The sequence below is a fragment of the Fonsecaea pedrosoi genome (assembly GCF_000835455.1).
Source record: "Fonsecaea pedrosoi CBS 271.37 unplaced genomic scaffold supercont1.5, whole genome shotgun sequence".
Taxonomy (NCBI): domain Eukaryota; kingdom Fungi; phylum Ascomycota; class Eurotiomycetes; order Chaetothyriales; family Herpotrichiellaceae; genus Fonsecaea; species Fonsecaea pedrosoi.
Window position 1 is genome coordinate 3,904,570 of NW_013550611.1, and position 27,093 is coordinate 3,931,662.

Sequence of the window (27,093 nt, forward strand, 5' to 3'; positions counted from 1 at the left end):
AGGGCAACACGACTCACTAGAGCTATAACGGCTCAGAGATATGCTTGATTTTGTTGTTGTTGTCGTGGTTTTTTTCTTTTCTCATTGAGACAATCATTTTTTGAAGTATCTGGCGCAGCTACCGTTGCATTTAGCATGCAAGAGAAGACGACACTCATTTGTTTATGAACAGCGTCCAACATTGGAGAAACGGGAAAATTACATACATGGAAGAGAATGACGAACATCTACCACCAGCGGACGCGCAGGGACAAAGCATCGATCCAGGAGTCGCATTTGTTTTCACAACCTTGGTCACCAGAAACAGCTTCGGACTTCCAGAGAGCAAGATGCCTCTACGAATATCTCTCGATTCGGGACGCGGCACCCGCCGACGATCGCAGACGACCACTCACATAGACACTAGCCCCGAGGCGAAATCTCCTTATTCATTGTATGAAGGCATGTATATGTGGGAAGAATGGGGAGCGTGCAAGCGAGCGATCAAGCGACTGGATCACATTTATTGGAAGAGATTGGGTTTTCTTTTTTTTCTCTTTTTCCTTTTTCACTTCTGGACTTTCTCTTTCAGGCCACTTCGAATGGCTTTTATCCAATGAACCGCAGTACATGCAGAGTCTTTTGACTTTTTTTTTTTTCCTTTTCTCCTTCCTTGTATTGACATTGGGACCTGGGTCGGGGGTGCACAAAGGGGATGATCAGGGGGAAAAGGTGGTGAAGCAAAGGTCGATACGGCGACATTGGGACCATGAGTGTATAACTTTCTCTTCGCTATTCCCTCTGCAGGGGAATGCTTTGAACCAGTAACTACGTTTTCCTGTGAACGCAGCAAACGTGTAAACAGCAGACATGACAGATGTTGGTATGTGGTGTTTGGTGTATCTTGTATGGTTGCATACCGCAGCATGTAAGTCTGATTGGGGAGCAGCGTCAGCGACTGTATGTGCGAAATTGTTTCAGGCCAGGGTCAGATACAGCGGCAGCGCAAGCTTTGGGAGGCTTCTTTTCTGAGATAGCAATGAACAACCCACGCAGACGTCCAAAAGAACTATGCAGAAGCCCCGTTGTTCCCCGGTGCACATGTCAAGGCGAGAGATGCGCAGATCCCGCCGATCACAGACGATGCTCTGAGTTTAGACCGGCAGCGGGCACCGCAGCCGAGAAGGTCGAGATGGTCGAAGTGAGGCTGGTGGGTTCAAGGTTGACGAGGCTTGCGAGGCTGTCCGGGGGAGGGAAAAATCCATCACAGGGATGCGTGTCGACTTGTTTGGCCAAATGCCCTGCCGATCGCAGTTACAAAGTCACTGACCTCAAGCCATGGGGCGTCGACAGTGTGCTTCATCTCACCAACTCATCTGCACGGTATCTATTTTCCTTGTCGACTCCTGTTCCAGTCACCGGCGACGGCTTCGCCTGCCGGTTTCAAGAACCGATGAAAGCCACCATTATCTGGTCTTGTTCCTCCTCCTCTTCCTTCGTGCCGGTCTAGTCCCATGGCCAGTCGAACGCCAACAACTCACACATTTTCGGACATGGCTGCACAAGGAGAGATCTGACATTGGGGGGTTGACGAACAAGGCAATGAGCTACTATCAAAAGATATGTGCCGCTGCGTCGTCGGACGGAGGGCAGGTTTCCATGACAAGACAGAACTGCGCCTTCGCCGTTCAGGTCGCGGGACTATCAACGCCAATGGCGTGAGCTGACTACCACCTACGGTCGTATTCCTCTCTCCGGCTGTACCTCTTTCTCTCTGTCTCCTTCTGTCCCCTCTTCTCTCGCGCAGGACGCTCCCTTCTCTGTTGCTGGCTTCTTGGGATTCTTGTCCACCGACCCCTGCCTCTTGGTGACCAGGTTGTTGTCTTCTCCCCCCCACGCCTCGTCTCATTGCACTGCCGTCAATCATTTTCCCTCTCGCCATCACGTTGAGCGAATTGTCGCAGGGCGAGGCAGTCTCTGGACCAGGCAACAGAGCGTCAGTTCCGCAGCGCCCGTGTACACCTTGTCGAACCTGAAAAAAAAAGACAGGGAAAAGAGTTGTCGCATGGGGACGCAAGGCAAAGCCGTGGATCCTTTCGCAAAAGGGGGGTCCAACTCCGTCTGTAACAGCACAGCCCACACAAAAAGAGAGATGCCACAGTACTTTGTACCAATATCACAGCATCCTGCTGTGCTTGCTTCATGAATGGTCCCTTTTCCAGCCACTCAGCGTACTTTTAAATGACGGTGAGCTCGGATGACTTCCAACAATGGAACTGCTGAGAAGAAAAAAAAAGGGTCTCTCCCAGTGTCTGTCTAATCAGAAGAAGGTGTATGTCTCTCTCTCTCACTCTCTCCATATTCAAGAAATCACCTCTATTGGAGGAACTTGGTTCCCGCTTACTAGAACGACCCAGAAAAGAACCGCCTCCCGGGCCCGACAACGAATTGAAGCTTCCTATAACGAAATCTCGCAATCGCAATGATGCTCACTCCCTACCGAAGCCAGGTGGAGATCTGGGGGCCCCAAAAAAAGAGTTGGGAGCGGCACGGCACTAATATCATACAATTCGACCTCCCAATTGAAAGGCAGAGCAGAGCAGCCAAAAATGGCCCGAAAAAGAAAGTCGAAACTCTGTACAGTGAGACATTGCCAATGGGAGGCTCAAAACATGTACCTCCCATTTCACAGCTCGCAACGGCAAAAACGGAAAGTCAGACTTCAGAGAATAGCAAATCCATCCCTGACCAGAGACTACACTCGCCGGCTGCTGAGCACTGGGCAGCTGCCAGCCCTGAGTGGCTTTTCGGATCGACATGAACGCCGCGCACTTTTCTGCCTCGCCTCGAGCTCTAAGAGTACATTTTTGGAGCATCCTCCAGGCCGATCAGCGTAAGAAAAGGGGTGGGATAATGACCCCGAGAAGCAACCTGTCTGGTTCACCGATGGACCTTGGTCCTTGGTGCCATGTCGGGCGAGTCCTTGCGCTTTTGCTACCCTTCTTTTCAAGTTATGTTCTACTAGCCCTTGTCTTTCTCGCGAGAAAGAGCATCTTCCCCTGCTGGAAAGAGGTTTGACAGAAATGAGGAATTGTACTTGTTTTCTTTTATGGCCGAGCCTTCAGAACCCAGGCACACAGGACCATCTCACCAAGTCGAGAGGCTGGGGAGTATTTGAAGGACCAATACCTCGAAACTGCTGAATTCTTCCTTGACAGATTCCTCACAAAGCCCGTGTCCCACACCCCCCAAAAAGGCCCCCCTGATAGGCCATCATTCGATCCTGATTCTCCAAAGGATTCTGGATGGGGAAAGGAGGGAAACAAATATTACTGAGACGACATGAGAAGAGAAGAGAAAGGGAGAAAATGTACAAAACAAACCATATCAAGACTCAAAAAGGCTGGTCGGTCGGTCGGTCGTTTCTGAAGCACAACATTGCCTCTTTTAAAACCCCCCCAATCTCTTTCGATCCTGGATCTTCTGACGGGGTCATGGAAATATATCGTGGTTGGAAGTTGGAGCTGAAGCTGCTGTTTATACCGAATGACCTTTTCCCCTCCCTCGGCCTGCCTGTCTGAGCTATTTTGTCTCTCGATAGTTAAAACTATGTATATTGTATATTTCCTGAAAACTCGGCTTTTTCTACACAGCCCAAGTGTTTTGTCTCCCCCCCTTTTTTTCCACTCATGTCTCTCTGGGGGAGTTTGCTTTCTCAACGTCCTGGATATCCTTCTTTTGACCATATTTCAATGACTACGTCCCACTTTTCTCACTCTTTTCGGTGAATATTCCTCGAGAAAAGGAATATTTGACGAAACAAGAGCGAGGAAAGGTAGGAGAACAGAACACATGACAGGAGAAAACCAAAAAGGGGAGCTCTCCCAGTCAGGCCGAGAAAGAAAAAGGAAAAAAAAGAATACATAGAAAATCAACAACACACACAATTGTGAATATGGCTGAACAGCTCCTCTAAAGGAACAAGTTAATTTGATGATCAAGAACGGAGGTGTAAAGGACAAGAAAACAAGAGTAATAGAGACAGAGTAGCACTTTGTATATATGTGTCATCTGTCCCAAGGTATGAGAGAAGGAGAAAAAGACAATTGAAAACCACAAGGGGTACAGGCTAGCAAGGCTCGGGACAAAAGAGAAATAGTCCTCACCAAACCATAAAAGAAATGGCATGGCTGGGCAAGGAAGAGAAGATGCGATTGCTCGCTCGCTCACCTGCTGCGAGAACCAAATAACAAGACAAAAACTCCCTGCTGTATGTATGGTGGCGAACAGACCAGTCTCCCTTTTCCTCGTTGCTCTTGTGATAGGGTTTTTCTCTGTTTCTCTTTGTGATTATGGGCGTTCTTGTTGTCTAATTCTTCAACTTGTCACTCTGCCACCATTTTCCCCTTGTCCTTCGTCCAATCTGCTTTATCGTAGTGGTTGTTTCTCCTTGAAAGCAAGGGCGACCGAAGCGAATGGGACTCGACTCGTGTGTGGATGTGAAGAGGCAGAGGAAGAGAAGGATTACTAGTAGTAGCAGTAGCAGCAGTAAAGGGGACGTCTGTTAGTCTGAAAAGCCTGGCTCATGTCGAGAGGAGTTCGTGTTGCCTGTCATAAAAAAGGCATGTATGACTAGGATTAGGCATCTTGCTCTTGTGCCACGGTGTGGGTGCCTTGTTTCTTCTGTAGAAGTGAAGAGATAGGGCCAGAGGAAAGGGGACAAGGAGAGAGATAGAGACGAAAGACAAAGCAGTGCCATCGTCCTCCGCAGAAACTTCTCTTTTCTACCCTTCCTTCCCGCTCTTAGACTCTTCTTTTCACTTTCCATTGCGCCCTTCTATGGTCGTCTTCCAGTGCCGGTTGACTTTCAAGGTCTTGAGATACCAGAGATGGGGCATCGAAGGAGGGGAGGGCTGAACTGACGGTCTAGTAGAGGATCTGTTCAGCTGATTGAGCATAGTGGAACGATGGAGGACTTGAAACTGCCGACAGATGTGCTCGCAGCACAAGTAGCATGTAGTAATATGCTGAGGAGCTCGACCAATCTCACATTGCCCGCAGATAGGCGGTCCTGGACGTCAGAAGTTTCGACCATGGGGGGCCGCCTTTTGATGAATAGGTTCGGCTCGGGACGACAGCATGTAAAGAGACACTGCCTGCGTCCCTCCTTAGGACCTGGGATGCCGGAATCGTGCAAATGTGAGGTAAAGAAGCAGAGAACAAGAGTGCCGATGGATGGGGAGGGGGAAGGGATCCCTGGACATGGCCTGCGTCCCAGAGTCGAGTACGAGGTAAGGTCAGCTCGTTTAGTTCTACAATCTCGACTCAGCAAACACTAGGAAAGGAGGTTAAATTGTCTTCAGTCCAGAGGCAAGAACAACAGTAAGATTTGCAAGTCCTCATACCTGTACACATTGTGCAGATTCGAGACATTTTCTTTCGTCCAGGAACTGGACCTCCCCTATCCTCCCTGTGTTCCAACCTCAGGCCCCATTAGTCCACCCCGCCACCTTGTCAACCTCTCCCGACGCAACTAAATCCACTCCTCTCTCGGCCAGAAGTTCAGACGGCGTTTTGTCTATCATTTCTGGCACAAGCTTGAGCAGAACGTGCTCCAAAATAGCATAGATGAGGTACTTGTTCATCTCTGCATCGTCTACCCATCCCAACAGCCTCTCCTCAACCTCTATCCGCATTTCCATCTCCTCATCTTCAGCAGTCCCGACGTTTTGAACAGCAAAGAATGTCTTGCCCACAGGTTTAGGGATCAGAGAAAGAATATCAGTGGCGGCCTTTGACCGGATCTTGCGTGCTTCTTCCACAGATGGAGGAGGCGGGGGAGGAGGGCCGAGAGTGTTGTTGGGAAATATAAGGGTTCGAATCTGCAGCAACAGAGGTGGTATTAGTGCTGGCGAGAAGAGGCGCGTGGATATTGTGTGATACAGAAACCTGTCCAGATAATATCAAGTTGTCAGTAAAGCCCGCTCATCCAAGGTTATCAGTTTCAACTGGAAATGCAGACAAAGGGCAACATTGCGAGTTGTAGAGCAGGTCAACATGCGCTTTCGCTCATTCAATCAGGTCTGTCGAAGGACTGTTCTCGTCGCCAGTTCAACCTTGTGGCTCGGTGTTTTGCTCAACCGTTCTGTTGCACTTTCGCGCTTCACTGAGGCGAGATTTGCGGGAGATCGACACTGTGGATCTCACGAACTCAAAGCACCACTATCACCACCTCACTGCTGCCCAATATGCCTCATCGCTGCCCATCACCGCCCATCACTTGATACCCAAACACTTCCAAGATGATCCAAAGTGACCCACGTGACCCAGACCTCGACGTCGTTACGCGACCCTGGGTAGCACAAGGCGGAAGGTCTCAGGAGGTGCACCGGCGGGCGCCGAAAACCGCGCCTAGAGCCCGTGGATCGCATGTTGCGAGCATGTGTTCACAGGACTGGCGTTGGCGTGCTTGTCTGCGCAAATCAAGCGCCAAAATACATGATGATCCAGGCCCACGGAGAGCATGGTAACTGCCTTGGGGCGAAGGAACTCAATGCGTCCACGCGCAGTTCTAGCTCACGGCAAGTCGCAAAAAAGGGCTTGAAGCGGTGCGCAACCTTGTGAGCAGAGACTAGTGTTTCTGCAGGCAGTTTGCAACAGCTTCGAATGACCAGGAAGCTAGGATCAAGGGTCGTCAAGTCTTCCAGCCCAAATGATGCAGGACTCAGGGTGTGGTACGAAGTTTCCACCGTCCAAAGCTGACCAGCGAGTGATTTCGAGTCTCGAAGCGCCACTTGCAAAGAAAATTAGGTTGGGGTGGAGTTGCTGGGTGCAGAATACTGCAAAAAGGATGCCCAAGCCGAAGTCGGTAAGTCTAAGGGTCTCTGGGAGCTGGAGACCGCAGACTAGTTTCCCGTCGAGGTTCGCTCGAGGGGGTCACACAAGAACGCATGCGAACCGTTGATGATTGCAGGTAGGCCCGACAAAATCGAGTGACAGATAACGGATATCCGTGGGAGGATGGGCTGACAAGTCTGATCTGTAGGGTTCTAACACTGCTGTGACGTAAAAAGAATATGGTTTTGAAGGGACCATTATCGCAGTGCCTGATGAACTCGATGGTCCCTCGGCACGTGCCGAAGGAAGCCGACGACTGCCGTTGAAGAAAGTGGGAGGCCGGACTTTATCGAACAGGCATTCCATTGTGGAAAAGCGCCACGGGGAGGCCAATCGGGGGCGCAAAAAGACACCTTTTCCAAAATGCCAGAGGTGGGAGGCGTTTCATTGGTAAGCGACTTCAAAAATGGTTCTTTCTGGTGAGATTTTGCCTTGGTCAAGTCGAGAACATCTGCTTCGGGGGCCCGTCTGCTGATTCAGAGTCGAGACTAGCGATTTAAGAAGTTGCATCGGTAGCAATTGGTCGAGATTGGGGGTTCGTCTGGCTGGTAGCATAATTGCAGGTATCAGGAAGGGCAAGTCGACGGAGACATGAGGGAAGAAGGGCGGGGCCGATCCATGTCGCCCTCCCTGTTCGAAAATTGGCACCATTTTGCCAGGGAAGCGAAGAAAACCCAAGAAATCTGGGGACGCAATTGGCTGCAACAACTGATCTTTTTGCTTTTTTCGGTCATCTGCCCCGAGGTGGTCGCTTGGTGAAGATCGTCACGATGGTCGATCGTTCAAGATAGCTTTGTCGACATGGCGTTGACGTACAGTTGGTCGACGAGCATGAGCGAGCGAACTCCACCAGCAGTAAAAGAGAGCAGCCAGGGGGCATGACAACCAGACCAACATCACCAGGGAGAAACAAACCAGTTGAATCCGGTAAGGCGTGATAGAGCAACTCCGTCCAATGAGAGCGCGTAATGAGCAGTACGACAGTACACACAGTACACAAGCGTGACCGTCATTACTTGTAACAGCGGGGATTGGCTGGATACCGGTATCATCTCGCGATCCACACCCTCCTGATTCAAACAGGTGGATGACGAACAAGAGGATTGTATCGCACACATGCTGATATCAAGGATCCATTGGCTCGCAATCACTCTGATCCCATCATATGACCAGACCTTCATGCAATCGTCCCAAGATAAAAAAAAACCAGAGGGTTACCGAAATTCCCGTGGTGAGACAAGATGGGGCAATAGGGAAGAATGGATTCAAAAACACGGGCGAGGCTGAGGGTCTGTGGTGGAAAAAGGAGAGTTGTGGCACTTACTTGTCCAGCGTGGAGTTGGCAGCACCATACCTGCCCGGCCCTGTGGTTAGCATGTGCTGCCAGAACCCCAATGAGCCAGCCAGCCAAGGCACGCGGATGGTCAAATCGAGCATGCTAGAGATGCAGGAGAAGACTCTGTAATTGATCACAGCGCGGGGGGGTTGATGATCGGGCCCCGATACTTGCCGTGTTGACGAGGTGGACAACTGCTCCTTGGATGGCGTCGTTGTGGAGCCGGCAAGAAGATGCTGCTGATGGCGGGTTCTCCGGGGTAGATGGTGGGCAAAAGCCAGGCCGACAAGGATGAACCGCGTCAACTGGTATGCCATGAAGGCGTACTGAAGCAGTCTCCAAAACCACGCACTAACAGATGATTGGTGCCGGTCCGACGAATAACTCTCTTGTGTGGCAGTATTGGAACTTAATAGGCCAAACTGTTCCAGCCGGCTTTGGCGGCCGTCTGGCTGAAGGATTTCCTGATCATCGACGGCATTGGCACGAGACGCAAGTGTAGGAGGCGATGTCACTATCTCCACCACTTTTGAGACAGTCCCGTGCAGGAACCACGGCTCACAAAGTTTCTGCGCCACTGCCTGTCCGAGGATGAGGTCGGAAATGATATCGCTCACCAATGTTCTGAGACAAGCATTTGCCAGGTCTTCGGTTGGTAGGAGAACCGCCAGTGCCCCTTGAACGAGCAGCTGTCGGTAGGCAGACTCGTAGGCTTGTTGTTGCTCCGGTGGGAGAGAAGGGTCGAGGGCTGGATGTGGGTTCAGGGCGTGATAGATTCGTCGGGGATTTTCACCGTATTGCAGAGCAGCTTGAGCAGTAGTGGCCGTCCTGTAGGCTGACAGAGGGATATGGTCAATATCGAGACGACGTAACTTGACTTTTCATGCCCTTCTACTCACCAGCAATGTGTCTCTCAACCAACACAGGTAACTCGTCCAGTATCAACTCCGTGACATCCACCTGCCGTATCCTCTGCTCCAGTGCGCGACTGCAATGGGCAATAATCTGAATGACCTCATCCACAAATGTGCGGTCTGGCGTGATCTTGGAGTACCACGAGTTGACAAAGTCCTTGATGATTATGGCAACGACTGCATACAGCTGCACATCTACCTCGTTGGAACTGGTAAGTGGCGGTAAGACCCCTTCAATTGGCGCCGGTGACACCTTCCGATCTGCTCCATGACTCCCATCTGCCACCAAAGTCCGTCTGATCAGGGACAGAGTCGCTCTCTCCGAGGTAGGGTCCGGGGCCGCAGCATCCTGACGGGCTCTGGCGATGGGTTGAGGTCGAGAGGCAGGTCGAGGACCCGGGGAGGCCTTGCTTTCAGCCGCAACGGTCAGCTGAGAAGACTGAGCGGTGGAGGAGGCCTTCGTCGCTACGGTTGGGAAGGGCAGTCTTGGAGGAGAAGAACTTGAGGTGGTCATGTCAGAACCATGGTGTGGAGGAGCATTGCGCAGGTCTTTGTAGTCCACTGCTCAGTGATGTTCCCGCGAGCCACGCTGGCAATGCAGGGGCCGGTCGAGGTTCGCTCACCGGTTTAGATGACTGAAGGGGTGTCGAGAGGATGTGTCAACGTATGATTGGCGGATGGGGAATTGTCAAGGCTGCGAACGAGAAGGAGGTGGACGAGTAAAAGTGGGAGACAGATTGGAGGGACGATGCGGGAAAATATCGGGAGACCTTCCTCTTTCAGCCCAATATCAATTTGGGGTGCCAGCGAGGTCAAATGTGCGCCGCAGGTCCGGTCAAGGCAATCACTTTTAGACGATTGATCTCTTGTCTTACGTCTTAGGATGGGTGAGGAGATGGCTTCTTTCTGCAGAGTGCCCGTCTGGCTCGACTGTGATCCCGGTAGGTGAACACACCCCTCAGCTAAACGCCCTTTGACTCATGGCCTCGCACAGGTCATGACGTGAGTTATCTTGATCCATTCCTCTTCATGTGAAATGCCTCGAAACTCATGGGTTCTGCTGCTCATCAGGATGCCTGTGCTCTCCTCCTTGCGGCTTATCACCCATCCCTCAACCTCCTTGGGGTTAGCACCGTGCACGGCAATGCGCCTCTATCAAAATGTACATACAATGCCCTGAGTGTACTAGAAGCGATTGGGAAACCTGAAGTCCACGTTTTCCCAGGCTCGCCGCGTCCATTCTGCCGTATCGTTCATACCGCTCCTGATATCCATGGCGCAAGCGGGTTGGGAGGGACAGATCTGCTCCCCGAGCCCACCCGTTCCGCATTGACACACTGCAATGCCGTCCTGGAAATGCACAGCGCACTGCTGTCTCAACCCAGAGGCACGCCGTATCTTGTTGCAACCGGCCCATTGACGAACGTCGCTCTGCTCTTCGCCCTTTTCCCAGACGTCGCGGAACACATTGCGGGCCTTTCCATAATGGGGGGAGCGATCGGCTCAGATTTCACTCACGTCTCGGTATGTCCCTCTTTCCTTGGGCGGCTGTTGTCAACGACTGAGAATCCCTTATATCGTACACCGCCTGAGGCTTGTGAAACCGGGCCTGTTTGGCCTAGACGCCTCTTCGGAAACAGCGCTGACATCAGGATCTACACCAAAGATGGGCCAAGCTTACCAAGATAACAACGGCAACACCCACGCTAGAAGTGGAAACCGCACGCCTTTCGCGGAGTTCAACATTTGGGCCGACCCGGAATCTGCACGGTCGGTCTTTCAAAACCCGCTCTTGAAAGCAAAGACGACTCTTATTCCCCTGGATGTGACCCATCAAGCCTACGCAACGCCTGAAGTTCAGCGTATGCTGTTGAATGGGACGAATGGCCCGACCAGGCTGAGGACGATGTTTAACGAACTACTCATGTTCTTTGCCCATAAATACGCTGAGGTGTTTGGGCTCAACGAGGGACCCCCGCTACACGATCCGCTCGCAGTGGCGGTGTTGTTGGGCAACCATCCAGATGCCGCAGTCAGAATCAACTTTGATGACAATGGTGGCGAGAGATGGGATGTCGATGTTGTCTTGGAGGGAGAGCAGATCGGAAGGACAGTGATAACAAAGGCAATGAATGGGCAAGGTGTGAAAATTCCGAGGACACTCGACATAACCAAGTTTTGGCAGACGTTAGAGGAATGTTTGGCTAGCGCCGACAAGGTCACAGGGTACATGAAATGAATGGTCCATAGACGATTCTCGGAGGTTGACCGGAATCAAATAGATGAGATACTTTGAAGACGAATAGAGAAAATTGGGTTGAGAAGCTTGTAAAAGACGTTTCCATTCTTCGAAAATCTGGTTACTGATTTGTGTTTCGGTGATAGTTCTTCAGCAATGCACAGAGGGTGGCAACATCAGGCGGCCCCTACAGCATAACCATGCCTGTTGGGGCCAATGGAGGTATTCGACTTCAGCGACTTGAACCAGGTATACAAGTAATAGGAACTGCGATCTCTGCACCTGTCGTCGAGTTGGTAGCAGTCCTGACCACCTTAGCTTTTGTGGCCCTAGGACGCTGAGATTTGGCAGAGCTTCCGCCCTTTGCCAGCCCGCTAGATCCTGGCCCAGGCAGAGAACGATCCTTGCAGGAAGGGCTTCATTTGCCTGACGGTCCTGCCGCTTGCAGGTTGATTTCAAAGGCAACGTAGGAGGCTTGGATTATCTCTCGGTAAGGCGATACTGCTTAAGGCCTGTTGGGGAAGCAGTCGGCACAAGTTGAGACAATATGTCTTGAGATCACAAGTCTGAAAAGTCACGACAAAAGCGGTTGCACTTTTCGCCAGAGCGGAGACTGTCCTCTCCGTGATCGTCTCAGGTTAGTGGCAGTCGTCCATTTAATCCCCTAGGTGAAGCCAGTATTATGCGGAAAGGTGTTGTCTGCCTTTCTCTACCAACCAAGATTGTAATTTGTCGTAGAATCTTTGCTAAAACTCATCGGATCTGGTGGTCAGGCAGGCCACAGGTCCAGTCACCATCGCCAGTGTTCTTCGTCCAGTTACCCAGGGTATCCGTGACACGTTCCTTAGAAATTTGGTGAGGGATTCTCAGTGCTGACAATTTAGCCTCTTGATATGTTGTTGCGGAAAGCGTCTTTCGGATCGTTGTGTTACAGCCAGTGCTCTCCCGATCAAGCTCGCCGCTTGGGTCATCGACGATATCAAGATTTTCGAGGTGTCCGCTGAGCCTTGCGCCAACGACCCATAGCTCCTTTCTGGAGACAATACTGGCTTTGGTCGACCTCTCGTCCCATTGCCTGTAACCCTGTTTCACGCCATTGATGAGGACTTCAACCACATCCCGTCTGTTGATGTCAGCCGCATGTACCCATATGGCCGAAACGTTGCTCGTTTTGCATTTCGTCTGTGTCGAGTCGACAGAACTTTGCAGTCGTCTGTCAAAGGCGAAACGGCCGAAGTCCACAGGTAAAGGTGCAACTGTGAAGAAGTTCCCAGCTTCCCGAAGCGGCGACAAGCGTCCTCTCGACCCAAATGCGCGCTGATATCCTCCAGGGTGGTATTTGTCGGCGTACACCACAACAGTTTTCACGTAGGCATTTGGAGTCTTCTCTACAAAAAGGTCAGCTGGGAAGGACAAGAGACTCGTGAATTGTTTGATAGCAATTTTGTCTGTGCAGGATTTGGAACCACTTTGCTCGGCGTCTCCCCGAGCCGGTTTTCGACGGACATGACCTAGCAGAGAGAAATAGCCTCGACCTTGCAGCAAAGTGGCAATACTGCTGTCAACTGGCCAAGGCTTCGTGTTGCCGGAAGGAAGAGAGTCCATCAAGATCTCCATCGATGCATCACCGCACGGCGCCTCGGTGGAAAAGAAGTGGATGGTCACATGGTCTTTTAATCTGAACGGGCAACCTGAAGCCTTTCCAGTGTCGTCTCGGTGGGAGATGTTCAGGTACGGCGACCTATAAGCTGGATCACGGAGAATTGCTTCGACCTCCGAAAGTATCCATCGATTGAATCCGCGCAATGCCAGGATCTCCGCGTGCGAATCATGGACCACGAGACCCTTACATCTGGGTAAGGCCGAAGCCGACAGACACTTGGTACCTGTCGCCAGCGAGACACAGGCTAGAGGCGCATCGTGTCCTTCTTGTGCCAGAATCACTGCCGACATTGGTGTCCATTCGGTAGTGCCATCTGGTAAGGTGCGTGGTTTACATTTTGGAGGCAGGGAGTTGAATGTCAACAGCGCGAGCTGTGCCACGCGTTCAGCGAGGGATGCCATAGGGGAGTGGTCGTTAGGTGATGAAGGTAGAGGTTGCTTCCCTGGAGTCGCGATCTCTCCATGGCTGTCGGGCTATAGACAGGGAATTATAAGGAGGGTAACATCGAGAACGTCTGGTGCGAGGTAAGGGAAAGGAAGATTCGGCCCTGCAGCCCAAAGGCTGAAGAAGTCGTCACGTGGGTAACCACATCACGTGGACCTAACTTAGAACCTGGTTGTGCACTCCATCATCGTCGTGTTCCGGGTCTGATGTCGTCGCCCTCATCGCCATTTTGCCGCTCATTAAGAATTCGATCAGTGGGCGTCAAGTGGCTTCAGGGTCATGGTCGCCTCGTATTTCTTTATTCAAAGCTCAATTTTGATTCGGTGGTATTGGAAGTCGATCTTGTCATTGCGTCAGGAAAACCATCCACCGTCGACAGCGCCATTTTACTCCATCAACGCCCATCTCTTGGTTGCCCCGTCGTCGCCTCTTAAATATTCTCCCACACACTTCGTCCCGGTATGTGGATGGCCATCTTCGTTCCCAAACGAGTCAACACCTGGCACCGGGCAATCGCCGCCAGCGCCGAGCTTCAACCTGGAACCCACTGTCAAAGGTTATTTTAGCCTATTCCATTCGAGTCGCGACCCTCGATCCCTCCGTATCTACCCCGAAGGCTCGACCTCTCCGTCTACACGAAACGCGTGCCGTCAGTCTCATCCCCAGCATTACTGTCGTCCTTGACCAGTCATTGTCCTCCTAATCCTTCTTATCCTCTCTCCATATTCTCACCAGCTCAGCAACGCCCCAAATGACTCTCGTTCTTGGGGAATAAGAAACCACTGGAACAGAGAAAGGTTCACCTGGGTGGCAAGGCAGCTATTTCATCATCTTCGTCACCATAATTACCAGATTTTCAGGTTCTAGACCTTCCTCTGCCATCTGGACATTACGCTCCCCCGATCTACACAGTACAGATTCAGCAGTTAAGGGTTCCCCTTTGCAATTTAAAAGAAACAAAAGATACTACCCCGGTTCGCATTTCCCCCCATCTTGGGGAGACGCCACAGGCCAATCCACAATTCGACCGCTTACCCGCTTCTCACTTTCCCACATTTTCTCACCCGGTCGGACCTCGTGCCATCAAACTACCTACTCTCACTGTCTTACCAACAACCCCCTTCTTCAGCCTTGTCCTTTTGAGCTACGTACCATGTGTTCCTGCAACATAGCCTGAGATTCGTCGATAGTCGCCTGGAAACTCTGATATCACATCTATCTGGTCCCACATTATTTTGGAACCTCGGCTCCTTTCGCTTCCGCCAGGCTGACAATGTGGTACTCTTGAAGCTTTTATCTCGACTCGAGGACATGCCGTTGACCAGCATATATTTCTTCCCCACCTCCTCTACATTATGACAAGCTCATCAAAGCAATCTGGCCAGCCTCGAGGGGAAAAACGGAGTAGTTTGCTCTCGAGTTCAGGCTATATCATGTCCGATGCACGTAACCCCCGCATCGACAATCTCCCTCAACCTCAGTCCAACACATCCGCCTTCGACACCTCATCTCCTGGTTCCATCGATTTCAATTTTCCGTTTGGCGGTAGTCCTCATGGTAGCAGCAACAGTGGTATTGATGCCCCGCCAGATATCCGTTTGAGCCACGGTCAAGGCTTTCCAGGTCGGGGCTCAATAGTGGGTTATTCCTCAAGCAAAATTCCTAGCCCTCAACATCGCGCCTCTCTCGCAAGTATTGACTCCGCCTTCGATCATGATCTTTTTGGCGCTGCTGCTTTGAGTCAGTGGGCTCCCGGGACTAGCAAGCAGGCGCCGAGTAATGCAGACTCATCACCGAGAAAGGCACCGAGTACCAATGAACAAGAAAACAAAAAGGTGCAAGGCGACGAGGAAAAGCCGCCAGCATGGAGCGAGCTCAAGACAAAAGCAGGCAAAGAGAGGAAGCGCCTCCCTCTCGCTTGTATTGCTTGCCGCCGAAAGAAGATTCGATGTTCCGGTGAGAAGCCGGCTTGCAAGCATTGTCTACGTGCTCGCATACCTTGCGTCTATAAAGTTACGACCAGAAAAGCTGCACCTCGAACGGATTATATGGCCATGCTGGACAAGCGCCTGAAAAGAATGGAAGACCGGGTAATCCGAGTCATTCCAAAGGACGAACTTCCCGATTTGGGCGCCACTGGCCGTGGCTCGGTTCGGCCACCTCTGCCGGGCCAGGCACTGAAAAAGGAGAAAGACCAACCTAAGAAACGCTCCGCCGACGAGGCGTTCACACAAGAGCTCAATGACTGGAGAAGTTCCCGGGAAAAAACTACTTTGCTCGATCCGACGGCTGGCCTCCGTAAACAGCGCGACGGCGAGAACAAGCTCTTTATTGAGGGCTCCGAGTCTCTCCCACCGCAACACATCCAAGAACATCTTGCCGAAGTTTTTTTCGACTGTGTTTATGGTCAATCTTACCTCCTTTTGCACAAGCCCAGCTTCATGCGAAAACTGAAGGCTGGCACGATCCCACCAGTTCTCATCTTGGCTGTATGTGCGATCTCTGCACGTTTCTCAACACACCCGCAAGTTTCCACTGAGCCGGCGTTTCTCCGTGGTGAGCAATGGGCAACTCCCGCTAGGCGCATTGTAGAGAAGCGTCACTACGAGCCCAATATCACCATTCTCACAGCTATGCTTATGTTGGGTCTACACTACTTTGGAACCTGTGAGGGTGGGCTGTCGTGGTCGTTTGGTGGCCAAGCAATGCGAATGGGCTATGCTTTACAATTGCATCGCGAACTCGACCACGATCCCCTGGGTCGAAACCAGATTGCCAACTCAAATGAGAACAAGAAAGGGCCCAAACCACCTGAACTCTCTTTTACAGATCGAGAGATTCGCCGTCGAACAATGTGGGCCTGTTACCTGATGGACACCTTCAACTCGTCCGGCACCGAGCGCCCTTCCTTTCTCAATGAAGACTATTACCAAATTCAGTTGCCGATCAAAGAATCGCATTTCCAGATGGAGGTACCCGGATCTACGGAAGATTTGTATGGAAATGTGCCAATGTCCAACAGTAAATCGTCGCTCGACAACAATGCAGGGGATGTCACTGCAGAGGCAAAAGCAAATATGGGAGTCGCTGCTTACATTGTTCGTGCCGTCGTCCTCTGGAAACGCATCGTCAAATATCTCAATCTAGGAGGCAAGGAGAAGGATCCACACCCGATATGGGATCCTTTATCCCAGTTTGCCACCCTACAACGCCAGATATCCCAATTAAAGGCCTCGCTTCCGGACGACATAACATACACACCGGAAAACTTTGCCACCCATATCTCTGAACGTTTGGCAAATCAGTATCTCTTTCTCCATATCGTCCTGGCGCAAACTTCCCTCTTTCTGCACCGCTTTGCTATACCTACACAACCCAGCCACAGACCCCATCACCATTACTACACCCAACAAGGTATGCCTAAAGCCTTCCTCACAGCATCCGCCAATATCGTCCTCGAGTCCGCCTCGCTCATCAGCAAACTCATCGCCGATTCGACAGGTCATACCTTAACCGTTCCCTTCGCGGGCTATTGTGCCTATGCTGCCGCAACAGTACATGTCTGGGGGATATTTTCCAAGAACTCTGCTCTCGAGCAGCAGAGCAAGGAGAATTTACGGCACAACTATAAGTACCTCACCAGGATGAAGCGGTATTGGGGTATGTTTCATTATATGGCTGAGTCGGTTAAGGATATCTATCGCGCCTTTGCTGACGCCACACTTCGCCACGCCCATGGTCGACCGGGATCAAATGGAATACCCGGTTCTGGGATGAGCTTCTTGCGTAGACATTCCTCTGCCACAGGAGGCAGCGGAACGCAGACGCCCATGGAACTGGATGCCACCGCGGCGCTAACGTCCAATACCAACCCACCCTCTCGCTCTGAAACTCCAGCAGATCCGAACAGACCGAAATCAGAACAAGACAAATCCAAAACCATGTTTCAATATGGCGATTGGTTTGATAAATACCCTCACGGGGTCTCCGAAAGTGAGTGGGAGAAGTCTCATTTGGAGTATCGCACCGAACACGCCCAAGGCGGCGCCGAGGCAGTCATGTCTCAGAGAAGTGACCTACAGTCCGTGGAAGAGTTTTTTGCGAGTCTGAGTCCGCCTTCCAAGGCTGATGATGGAAGTGGTGGCTTGGCCGGACGGGGAAAGAAGATCCCGAGAAGGAGAGGGAAAAGTGTCGCTGAGAACAAGAAGGCGGAAAAAGAAGAGAAGGGAGAAAAGGGCAAGAGCAACAACACGTCGAGTTCTGCTGCTGGAGCTGGTCAGTCGAGTGCTGGGCAAGACCCGCAAAGACGCCAATCCATGTCCCAACAATCAGTTGGACAGAATCTTCCAGCCACGAGCGCTGATCTCAGCTTGAACCTCAACGTCAATCAACCATTTGATCTCGCGAGCTTCGATATAACATCTCCGTCACTGTACCAGAACGCCCAATTCCCAGACCCTTACACCTATGGTGGTTCCCCAACATCGCCGCACTACAACAGCCTCCATTTCATATCCACCTTGCCGGCTATCGATAGACAAATGGTGTTTGGCGCCGCATACGCTGGGATGGACCCTACAGGCACCAGCAGCACTGGCGGCAACCCAACCACTTCCTCGGCCCTCAACAATCTCAACTCGCCCTCTGTAGGGAACTATGCGAGCACAAATCCCTGGGATCAACTCGATTTGACAACATATGGATTCAATGATCCTTTCGCCGGCGGAGGGACTAATGGGCTGGACACAAGCTCCTCGGCGTGGCTGTTACCGTTTAATATCGAACCGCCGAACTTTGGAGGCAGTGGCATGGAGGAATTCGGCAGCACCGCGTTGGACGGGATGGATTTGAGCGATCTCGGTCAAGGAGGAGATGACGTTGGTGGACAGTTTGGTGGAGAGCAAAATTCGGGCAATACGTGAATCCCGGTGCCTTTTGGACCACGAAGCACTCCAGGAGAAGACTGGCCCAATAGTGATGATATGGAGTGATCAAACCGGGACTTTTCTCCCGTGAATGTGGTACAAAAAGTTCGATTTGCCTAATGTGAGGGTTCGTCTTTACGCAGCCAGGGAGCCTTTGCAGTAAATGTTCGCCGCGAGTCTCAGAAGCGTTGGTTTGATGTCGTGGGAGGGGCAATTGACACGATTAGCTTCGTGGCATTGCTCAATCATCCCACTCTTCGTCGAGTTGGTCAATCAATCTATTTTCGTCATCCGGAGTGCGGCCTCGTCCATGTCGTTCATCAGTGCCTACACGGTGGTAGCCACGTCGTCCGGCGAATAATTGAGTGACTCCTCCCGGCATCCTCTGCGTACAGGAGGAAAACAGGATAACAATCATATCCTATATGTGAAATCGAGAAATTTGAGGTTAGCCGTGGGTCGTTAAGCCAGGTCCGACTTCCAATCGTAATCTCTTCCAGCTGACGCATAACGCTTCCGGCGTGGGCCCCCGGAACAGGGCCTCTGTAGATATCACAGTGTGTAAGGGAACATGACCCGACCTGATATGAACAAGGAGATACCAATGAAGGGGAAATACATACCGAAAAGAAACCAAAGATACCCGCCCACATGGCATAGTTGGGTAGCTGCCTCCAGCCTCTTTGATGCAGAACATTACGCTGATAAACGATACCTCCAATGAGGTAGACCAGCAGGGCAATACCAGCAATCAGGCCAAAGACTGCGCCGGGACCGAGTGTGCCCTTTTCTCCCGATTGTGTAGTCCCGCCGCACGCCCAACGGGATCGGACTTCGAATACATAGGTGCAGTGGTCTGGAGAGCCCAGAAAGGAGACAGCAGGGCGAGTCGAGAGCAGTGGGGATGTGTCGCAGATGAAGGACAGAAGGGTGGATTTGCGCCGGTTGTTCACTTTGTCTGCGACGAGGCCCTCGATGGGAGTGCCATCCTCATCAAGGTCGGGACAGGGCGAGCCCATAGTGTAGTTGAGGATTAGCTTCTTGCCACGGAAGAGAAGCTGATCGTTCTGTTGGCCAATGCTGTAGATATCACCGCGGGCGTCTTTGTAGAAGGCCGAGATATTTTTCAGTTTGCTAGTGGGTATTCCCTCGACATCTTCCAACTGCTCAACGACCGGCCCACAGAAATTCATGGTGAAATTTGCGGGATAGTCATACCCTTTTGAATGGTACGATTCATTGCTCGCGACTTGGTATTTCGTGCCCTCGAGGGTCAATTGTAGAGGGTGGAGATCAAAGAATGAGCCGGTTGAAGCGGAGTGAATGGTACATGGTTTCGGTGGTGGTTTCGCGTCGGTCGCGGCGAGACTTGAGGGTAATGATGACAACAGGACGAGGAAGAACGATGTTGAGAGGAACATGGCTGGTTGCTGGTACCGGAGATTTGGAGTGAGGTCTGTCAAGAAGCTGCTCCTACAGTATCCTTGCGAGATGGAAAAAAAAATAGTGAGCTGAAAGTGGTCCGAACGTCGGCGCAATACAAGCGAATGCTGCGCCCGGTGGTAAAACAGTGTAGGCTGATTGTGTGTTGAAAGGAAGAGTGAATGAGAGAAAGGGAGGATGTCACAAAGGCAGCCTACGCGTACAAGTTTCAAATAAAGTGCTTGTAGGAGTGCAGCGACGACAGGCGGATGAGGGTGCGGTGTTAAGGGATAGTGGCAGAATGGCACCAGTAATAGGGGAGCAAGGGAGCAAGGGAGGGAGTAACAGTCGAAATGTGTGTGCCTGCGGATCCTCGGGGTTGGTCAAAGATGCTACGGATAAGGCAACGGCACACGATTATTTCGAGATTTCAACACATGCTTCCAATCTGCGGTTTACTACTGGGGAATACCGAGTACACGCTGTACCCATCAGAAAATCCTCCGAGACGAACTCGTATCTGAAGCTTTTTTCATGGTCTTGAGTTGGCGCGACACGCAACACGCAACATGCAACGCGATGCATCCACATCCACAACTGCGCCCTGATGGCGATGATGATCTCATTCGGCTGCTGGACATGCCGGTGGCTTGACTTTTTGTTTTGGCTTCACCCTCTTTTGCATTGACTTTCCATAACTGCGGACATAGAAATGACACTCATTTGCCTTCATTTGTCGCCATCTCACTCTCTCTGAACCTTCCGTCTGTGTTTCTACAATCTCCTTTGTCGACTCCATTGGTACTCGCTTCGTAAAAGCTACGCAAAATGACAGTGAAACCAGGGACAGAGAAAGCTTCAGAGGAGAAGCATGGCTATGAATTTGGTGGCCCGTAAGTCGATACACTCCGTTGCCAAATATCTCCATACTGATGCCGTAGCAGACTAGGAGCTGCTGGCATAGTGTTCGGCTTGCCCATCCTCGTCTATACCACCATCTTCCTGTGCAACGACGTCTCAGGTTGCCCTGCGCCTGCACTGCTGGACCCACGAACTTTAACCCTGGGGAAATTGAAGAAACAGACGCCATGGCCGGAGGATGGACTCTTGGGCCTGTTCGATCTGAACGTCATTCTGTGGGTGCTGGCATACTATGCTCTGAGTCTAGCTCTGCAATTGTTTCTGCCCGGTCAAGAGGTCGATGGTACAACATTGGGCACGGGAGGAAGACATCACTACAAATTCAACTCCTTCAACTCGGCGGTCCTCACCCTTGCTGGTCTCGCCGTGGGCACCGCTCTTCAAGGAACCGACTTTGCAGTCTGGAACTTCATCTGGGACAATCTCCCCCAAGTTGTTACAGCGAATCTCCTCATTTCCTATGCCCAGGCAATCTATGTCTATCTGGCTTCCTTCAGCATTCCTCACCCAGGTAAACCAAATCCGGAGAATAGGGAGCTTGCCAAGGGAGGGCATACTGGGAACATGCTATACGACTTCTTCATTGGGCGTGAGCTGAATCCACGTGTCGCCGTTCCGCGTTGGATCCCCATCGCAGGTGGTCAAGTGATCGATATCAAGGTCTTCAACGAGTTGAGACCAGGTCTGCTAGGCTGGATCATTCTCGACCTCGCGTTCATTGTGCATCAGTACAAGGTTCATGGTTTTGTTAGTGATTCTATCATTCTGGTCACTCTTTTCCAATCGCTCTATGTCCTCGACTCACTTTACATGGAATCGGCAATTCTCACCACCATGGATGTGACCACCGATGGTTTCGGGTTCATGCTCGCTTTCGGTGACCTGACTTGGGTTCCATTCATTTACAGCCTACAAGCACGGTATCTGGCGGTATATCCCTTGACCCTGGGCATCAGCGGCATCGCTGGCGTGCTGGGCGTGCAAGGCTTAGGATACTACATCTTCCGAGGGGCAAACAACGAGAAGAACCGATTCCGAACAAATCCCAATGATCCTCGAGTATCACACCTTGAAACTATAACAACCGAGTCTGGCTCCAAACTTCTTGTCTCTGGTTGGTGGGGTTACGCGCGACATATCAACTATCTTGGTGACTGGACCATGTCCTGGAGCTACTCTCTCCCTACTGGAATTGCGGGATATATCATCAACAAGTACCAGAATCCTGTTACCGGTCATGTAACTAGAGAGGTAGTGCAAGGAGATGCTCGTGGTTGGGGGATGATTTTTACCTATTTCTATGTCTTGTATTTTGCTGTGCTGCTCGTGCATAGAGAAATGAGGGATGAAGAGAAGTGCCGGAGCAAGTATGGAAAAGACTGGGAGCGCTACTGCAAGCGCGTCAGATGGAGGATCATTCCAGGCATCTACTAGAGGGACGCGAAGACGGACTCAATCTTGCAAAACATTCTTCCATTCAGTCTTCAGTCCGCTCACCACTCACCACTCACCAAATATCTTTTATCGTTTATCCCTGTCTGCTTCATCTTCTCCAGCAATCTCGGCTGCGGTCAACTCCAGTTGCACCCGAGATGAGCATCCATACATATGGACAAGCGACCGACTGTTGGAGAAGCTATGTTCTTGGCCCCTACTGATCAATACACCCCAGCAGAACAACATGCCTAAGACAAGGCTGAGACACTTCCCCGACTTACAGCTGGCTTTGTCTCATAACCAGAGGTATCCAGCTTGCCGAGCTTGCCCCAACTTGCCTCTCGTATCCTAAGGTCAGGAGGGCCTTCAACCTTGCATGTGTTGCCACTGTTGGAAACGACAGTCGCCTATTGTGTCTAGCCACGAGGAAAGCCGGATGCATGGCTTACCTCGACCCTAGACGACGCACCACCTTTCTACCAATACGGCCACACCTACCCAGTTCGCTTCCAGGCTTTGGTTACCCAATATAGAGGCTAGATCATGGTGGATTCTAGGCCTTTGATGTTAGCCCTGAGCAAAGCAATCTAACCGTGAATAGACAATGCATTGGTCCAATGAGAAAAGGTGGGGTAGCGATATTCCCCAGATTCTGACAATTGGATGCCCCCGGATTCTAGACGAGGCTCTCTCCACTCTGCCCCGATGGTTGATATGGCTGTTGATATACGGGCCCGTCCGGCAGCTTGATCTGATGTGCAAAGACCATTGAACAGCTTCTCGCGATTAAGCGTGAGCACTGCCACTCTCAAACCAGTGCAAGGGAAACAAACAAAATGGGTCTGGGTGTGCTTGAGGCGAACACCACTGCGCACGTTCCAGGAACAGTCCTCCTCGACCAGCGAGCTGCCCATTCGGAACAGCAGACGGGTCGTTTGAAGCACGGAACAGGGAAGAATGCGCACATTGTTCTCGCGCCGCAGCCATCTGAGGATCCGAACGACCCGCTGAATTGGTCATCCTTCAAGAAGCATATTGTGTTGACCATCATCTTCTTTGGGGTGATTATACACGGTGTGGTGCCGGTAGGTGACAGCCACGAAGCCAGGCTTGCAGCATTGGAATGACAAACTGCACAGGGACCGATCCTCAATGCTGGCATCATTCAAATCTCATTGGACCTCAAGCGCTCCCCAACTGATGTCGCCAAACTCTCGGGATATTCTCTCCTCGCGACGGGGGCCATGGGCCCTTTTGCCTCTGCCTTGGGTCGAAAGTACGGTAAACGACCCATGTACGTCTTCTCATCCTTGATCGGCACCATTGGAATCATCGTCTCGGAAGTGGCCTCGGGTTACAACACGCTCCTTTCCGGTCGGGTCCTCCAAGGAATAGGCATCGCCGCATACGAGTCCCTTGCTGTGGCGTCCATCGGGGACATGTTCTTCGTCCACGAGAGAGGTCCCAGAGTAGCCGTTATCATTTTCCTATTGGCGGCCATCTCCAATGGGATTTCCATCGTTGCCGGTGTCATCACGGATCACCTTGGCTGGCATTACAACTTCCACATCTACATACCTTTTGCGGCAATCCAAACCATCTTTGTCATTCTTTACTGTCCCGAAACAATGTATCGGCGGAAGGCCATATACGAAATCGACACGGCGGGCTCTGACGAGAACCTGGAAAAGCTGGCAAGTGTGGAATCACGAGCTGCACATCACTTGGAGGGCCATGCCAAAGTACCCGCTACAGGTACAAATACTGATCTAGAAAAGACAACGACAAACACTACACAGACATCCGTGGATTCCATACCGCCGCCAAAGTCGTTCGTCCAGCAACTCGCCCTCTACAACGGCACCTTTGTGGACGATTCCGTCATCAAGATGGCCATTGCCTCTGTCGCGATACTTCTCAACCTGGGAGCTCTCTACCAGGTCTTGATGACAGGAGTCATTATTGCTTGGTATGTGGCCGTGGCGATTCTCTCGGGTGTCATCTTCGCCTCGCCCCCCTACCTGATGTCCTCGGCCTCTGTCGGGTACATGTCGGCAGGACCCTTCATTGGCGGGCTACTGGGTGCAATCTTCTCATTTGTGGTCTCGGAGCCGCTAGTCAAGAACATGTCACGCCGCAACAACGGTGTCTATGAGCCGGAATTCGCGCTCCTCCCCCTGACTCTGGGCGGTGTATGCTCTGTGGCTGGTCTCGTGGGATGGGCCTATGCGGTCAAGAACTTTGAGAACATTTACCTGATCTGCTTCATTTGGGGAGTGATTCTGTTCGGGATGACCATAATTGCCAGTTTCGCGACGCAGTGGGCACTCGACGCGTACCGCCAGAACAGCACCGAGCTGTTTGTCATGAACATGTGAGTCCTTTTGCGTCGTGGTGATCCAGCTGCTTTCTATCTTATTACCTTGCAAGAGACGGGCTAACCGATCAACGCACAGGGTCTTCAAAAACTTCTTCTTCTACGGGTAAGTCGCGGACTCGTCTTGCCAGCCGATTAAACGGCGAACTGACCGGAGGCCAGGCTTACAAACTATGTCATTGACTGGTACATGGAACATGGGGCCGTCGAGATGGCGGGGACCATGGCAGGGATTACCGGGTTCCTGTGCCTCCTCGGGGTGCCCATGTACGTGTATGGCAAGAAGTATCGATATTTCTGGCACAAGCACAACGCGCTCAAGTGGTTGCACTTGGAGACGGACCATGCCGGGGCAGAAGGAGGGATGTGAGGGAACGACACTCGTGGTCCAGCACCAGCCACAGCCGGGTTGATGTGTTTTTGTCACACGATGTGTTGATAACTTGTCTTGTTGGGGGTTTTGACGGGACAGAAGACAGACGAGCAGCATGGCACAGTCGAGAACATTGGTTCGAATATATTTAATCTTCTCTCACTCCCTCCTTTTCGTCCCCTCCGACTCATCCCCTACGGCTCATTCTCGTACCCATCGACAAACCCAATCGTGAGCACGTTCTTGCCCTCCTTCACCAGCTCCTCCCTCCCGTAGCCGACCACGCGCTCGATATCCTGCCTGCAGTCCCAGTACATGCCTCTGAGTTCCTTTGCCCGGCCCGACGCCAGGTACGCGCATGTGGCGCCGCACAGTTCCGGGGGATCTTTGAAGAGGGCGTGGAACTTTGTGCGCTGCTGCTCGAGCGACGGGTATTTCTCGAGGATCTCGGTGCGGAGTTCGGCTGTTTGTTTTGTTCCTTGGTAAGTCTGTGCATGTGTGTGGGCGAGGTAGATAGATATATGGGTAAGAAGGGTAACTAGGGAGGGGGGACGGAGAGAATCCTTACTCTTCGCCATGGCCGTGAGCACGCCACCCGGATGCAGCGCGTACATCTGGATCGCGTCGCCGAGGCCGTCCAGCTCGATCTCTTCCTGCAGCGTCGACGTCGCGCGGGCGACGGCCGCCTTGGACGATGTGTAGCCCGTGGAAAAGGGCATGTCGACCGTCGCGGCGCGCGACGAGATGTTGATAATGACCCCGGAACGGCGCTCGCGGAATTGCGCGAGGAGAGCCCACGTGGTGACCATGGCCTGCTCATGTCAGTCTTCCTTCCCAGCCAAGTAAATATTGGGCGGAGTGAGTTGATTTTTGTGTGCGCAGAGAGAAAAAGAGAGGCGGGGAGAGAGAAGGGGGAACCCGTACACTCTTGAAATTTATCTCAATGGTCCGCCAGAACTCCTCAAAGCTCTCCATCCACTGCGGTTTTCCGGGCGACACTCCCGCGTTGTTGACTAGGATGCTGTGCATGGGCGGGTAATTCACCCCAAGGTCAGTCCCCGTCTCACTCACTTGGCCATCCGTCATCCATCCAGAAAACCCGAATTAATATCACAATGAGGATCCTCAAGTCCCCCAGATGGACTCTCTCCTTCCGCCATCTTGAAAGGAGGAAGGGAGCGGTCGGAGAAGAAAAACTCACTCAATCGGGCCCAAGTCCTCCTCTACTCGCTTCAACGCGGTCCTCAACGCCTCCACGTCCGTCACATCGACCACATACGTCTTGGCCGTGACGCCGTACTTTTCACAGAGGGCCTTGGTCTCTGTCAGTTCGTCCTGGAGACGGTCTATGATCGCGACGTTGGCCCCCGAGAGGGCCAGTTTTTGCGATATCGCCCGTCCGATGCCTGCCGGGCACGGTCATAGTTAGCCGAGCACAGCGGTCTCCTGGTTTTCTGGGAGTGAAAGGCAAAGGAGGAGCAGCAGCCTCGGTGTGGCGCTTTAGGAGGATTCATCGCTGGGGTGTGTACGTGTCTTGTGTATCGCGTACCTCTGGCACCGCCTGTGACGAGGGCCACTTTGCCCTGGTTCAGGCCTTTGAGCTTGTCGTCTGTGATGGGCCCGTAAGGGGCATGGTTCAAGGGGATGGACGAGACGCCATACTTGCTGGGATCCATGGCTTTGTCTCGAAGTTTTTGGGAGTGAATCTGGGAGCTTCAGGTGGTTGCCAGACAATACGAGACAAATGCTATATCTCTCGATCCAGCACGGGTTAGGATCTCCCGACTTTTTTTCTATGCGGCTGTGTGTTTGTTTGTATCTCCAGGCAAAGTATCCAGTTAGCTAACTAGCTAGCAAGTTGTCATCCCGAAAGGAAAAGGGTCCTGCACCATCTCTGTGCTGCCTGCGCTGCCTGTGCCGCCGTCTCCATCTGGCCAATGAGCATGGACCCCACATGTGTTTACGCACACACAAACACACAGACAATACTTGTTACTCAAGAGGAAGCAAGCGTTAGCCCCTCACCCTCCCTCGTGGCCCCCTCAAAGATCGTCTCGCGTTGCGGGGATAGAAGAAACACCGCCGGCGCCGTCTCCATGCATGACATCGCTGACCACCCCTCCCCCCCTTTTCTCTCCAACCCCCTATAAATAATCTAGTGCAGCC

The 27,093-nt window shown here is 52.0% G+C and overlaps 8 protein-coding genes across 8 annotated transcripts; 4 read left to right on the plus strand and 4 right to left on the minus strand.

Moving 5' to 3' along the window:
• Window positions 1-5,462: 5,462 nt before the first annotated feature.
• Z517_08889 (uncharacterized protein) lies at window positions 5,463-9,640 on the minus strand (the record flags this gene model as incomplete). The annotated part of the gene is made up of 3 exons (XM_013427403.1): window positions 5,463-5,928; window positions 8,201-9,047; window positions 9,112-9,640. The coding sequence occupies 3 exons, from the start codon at window positions 9,638-9,640 to the stop codon at window positions 5,463-5,465; spliced, it is 1,842 nt and encodes a 613-aa protein (XP_013282857.1).
• A 369-nt stretch (window positions 9,641-10,009) lies between these two features.
• On the plus strand, window positions 10,010-11,365 carry Z517_08890 (uncharacterized protein; the record flags this gene model as incomplete). Its single annotated transcript, XM_013427404.1, has 4 exons — window positions 10,010-10,067; window positions 10,121-10,128; window positions 10,198-10,650; window positions 10,793-11,365. The coding sequence occupies 4 exons, from the start codon at window positions 10,010-10,012 to the stop codon at window positions 11,363-11,365; spliced, it is 1,092 nt and encodes a 363-aa protein (XP_013282858.1).
• Window positions 11,366-12,118: 753 nt separating this feature from the next.
• On the minus strand, window positions 12,119-13,429 carry Z517_08891 (uncharacterized protein; the record flags this gene model as incomplete). The annotated part of the gene is made up of 1 exon (XM_013427405.1): window positions 12,119-13,429. The coding sequence occupies one exon, from the start codon at window positions 13,427-13,429 to the stop codon at window positions 12,119-12,121; it is 1,311 nt and encodes a 436-aa protein (XP_013282859.1).
• A 1,476-nt stretch (window positions 13,430-14,905) lies between these two features.
• Z517_08892 (uncharacterized protein) lies at window positions 14,906-18,394 on the plus strand (the record flags this gene model as incomplete). Its single annotated transcript, XM_013427406.1, has 1 exon — window positions 14,906-18,394. The coding sequence occupies one exon, from the start codon at window positions 14,906-14,908 to the stop codon at window positions 18,392-18,394; it is 3,489 nt and encodes a 1,162-aa protein (XP_013282860.1).
• Window positions 18,395-18,638: 244 nt separating this feature from the next.
• On the minus strand, window positions 18,639-19,818 carry Z517_08893 (uncharacterized protein; the record flags this gene model as incomplete). The annotated part of the gene is made up of 2 exons (XM_013427407.1): window positions 18,639-18,818; window positions 19,021-19,818. The coding sequence occupies 2 exons, from the start codon at window positions 19,816-19,818 to the stop codon at window positions 18,639-18,641; spliced, it is 978 nt and encodes a 325-aa protein (XP_013282861.1).
• An 829-nt stretch (window positions 19,819-20,647) lies between these two features.
• On the plus strand, window positions 20,648-22,174 carry Z517_08894 (uncharacterized protein; the record flags this gene model as incomplete). Its single annotated transcript, XM_013427408.1, has 2 exons — window positions 20,648-20,712; window positions 20,764-22,174. 2 exons carry the CDS (start codon window positions 20,648-20,650, stop codon window positions 22,172-22,174), a joined length of 1,476 nt encoding a protein of 491 aa, XP_013282862.1.
• Window positions 22,175-23,013: 839 nt separating this feature from the next.
• On the plus strand, window positions 23,014-24,924 carry Z517_08895 (uncharacterized protein; the record flags this gene model as incomplete). The annotated part of the gene is made up of 4 exons (XM_013427409.1): window positions 23,014-23,262; window positions 23,317-24,551; window positions 24,634-24,660; window positions 24,717-24,924. 4 exons carry the CDS (start codon window positions 23,014-23,016, stop codon window positions 24,922-24,924), a joined length of 1,719 nt encoding a protein of 572 aa, XP_013282863.1.
• Window positions 24,925-25,121: 197 nt separating this feature from the next.
• Z517_08896 (uncharacterized protein) lies at window positions 25,122-26,603 on the minus strand (the record flags this gene model as incomplete). The annotated part of the gene is made up of 5 exons (XM_013427410.1): window positions 25,122-25,390; window positions 25,496-25,739; window positions 25,852-25,948; window positions 26,129-26,333; window positions 26,477-26,603. 5 exons carry the CDS (start codon window positions 26,601-26,603, stop codon window positions 25,122-25,124), a joined length of 942 nt encoding a protein of 313 aa, XP_013282864.1.
• Between the last annotated feature and the right edge of the window lie 490 nt (window positions 26,604-27,093).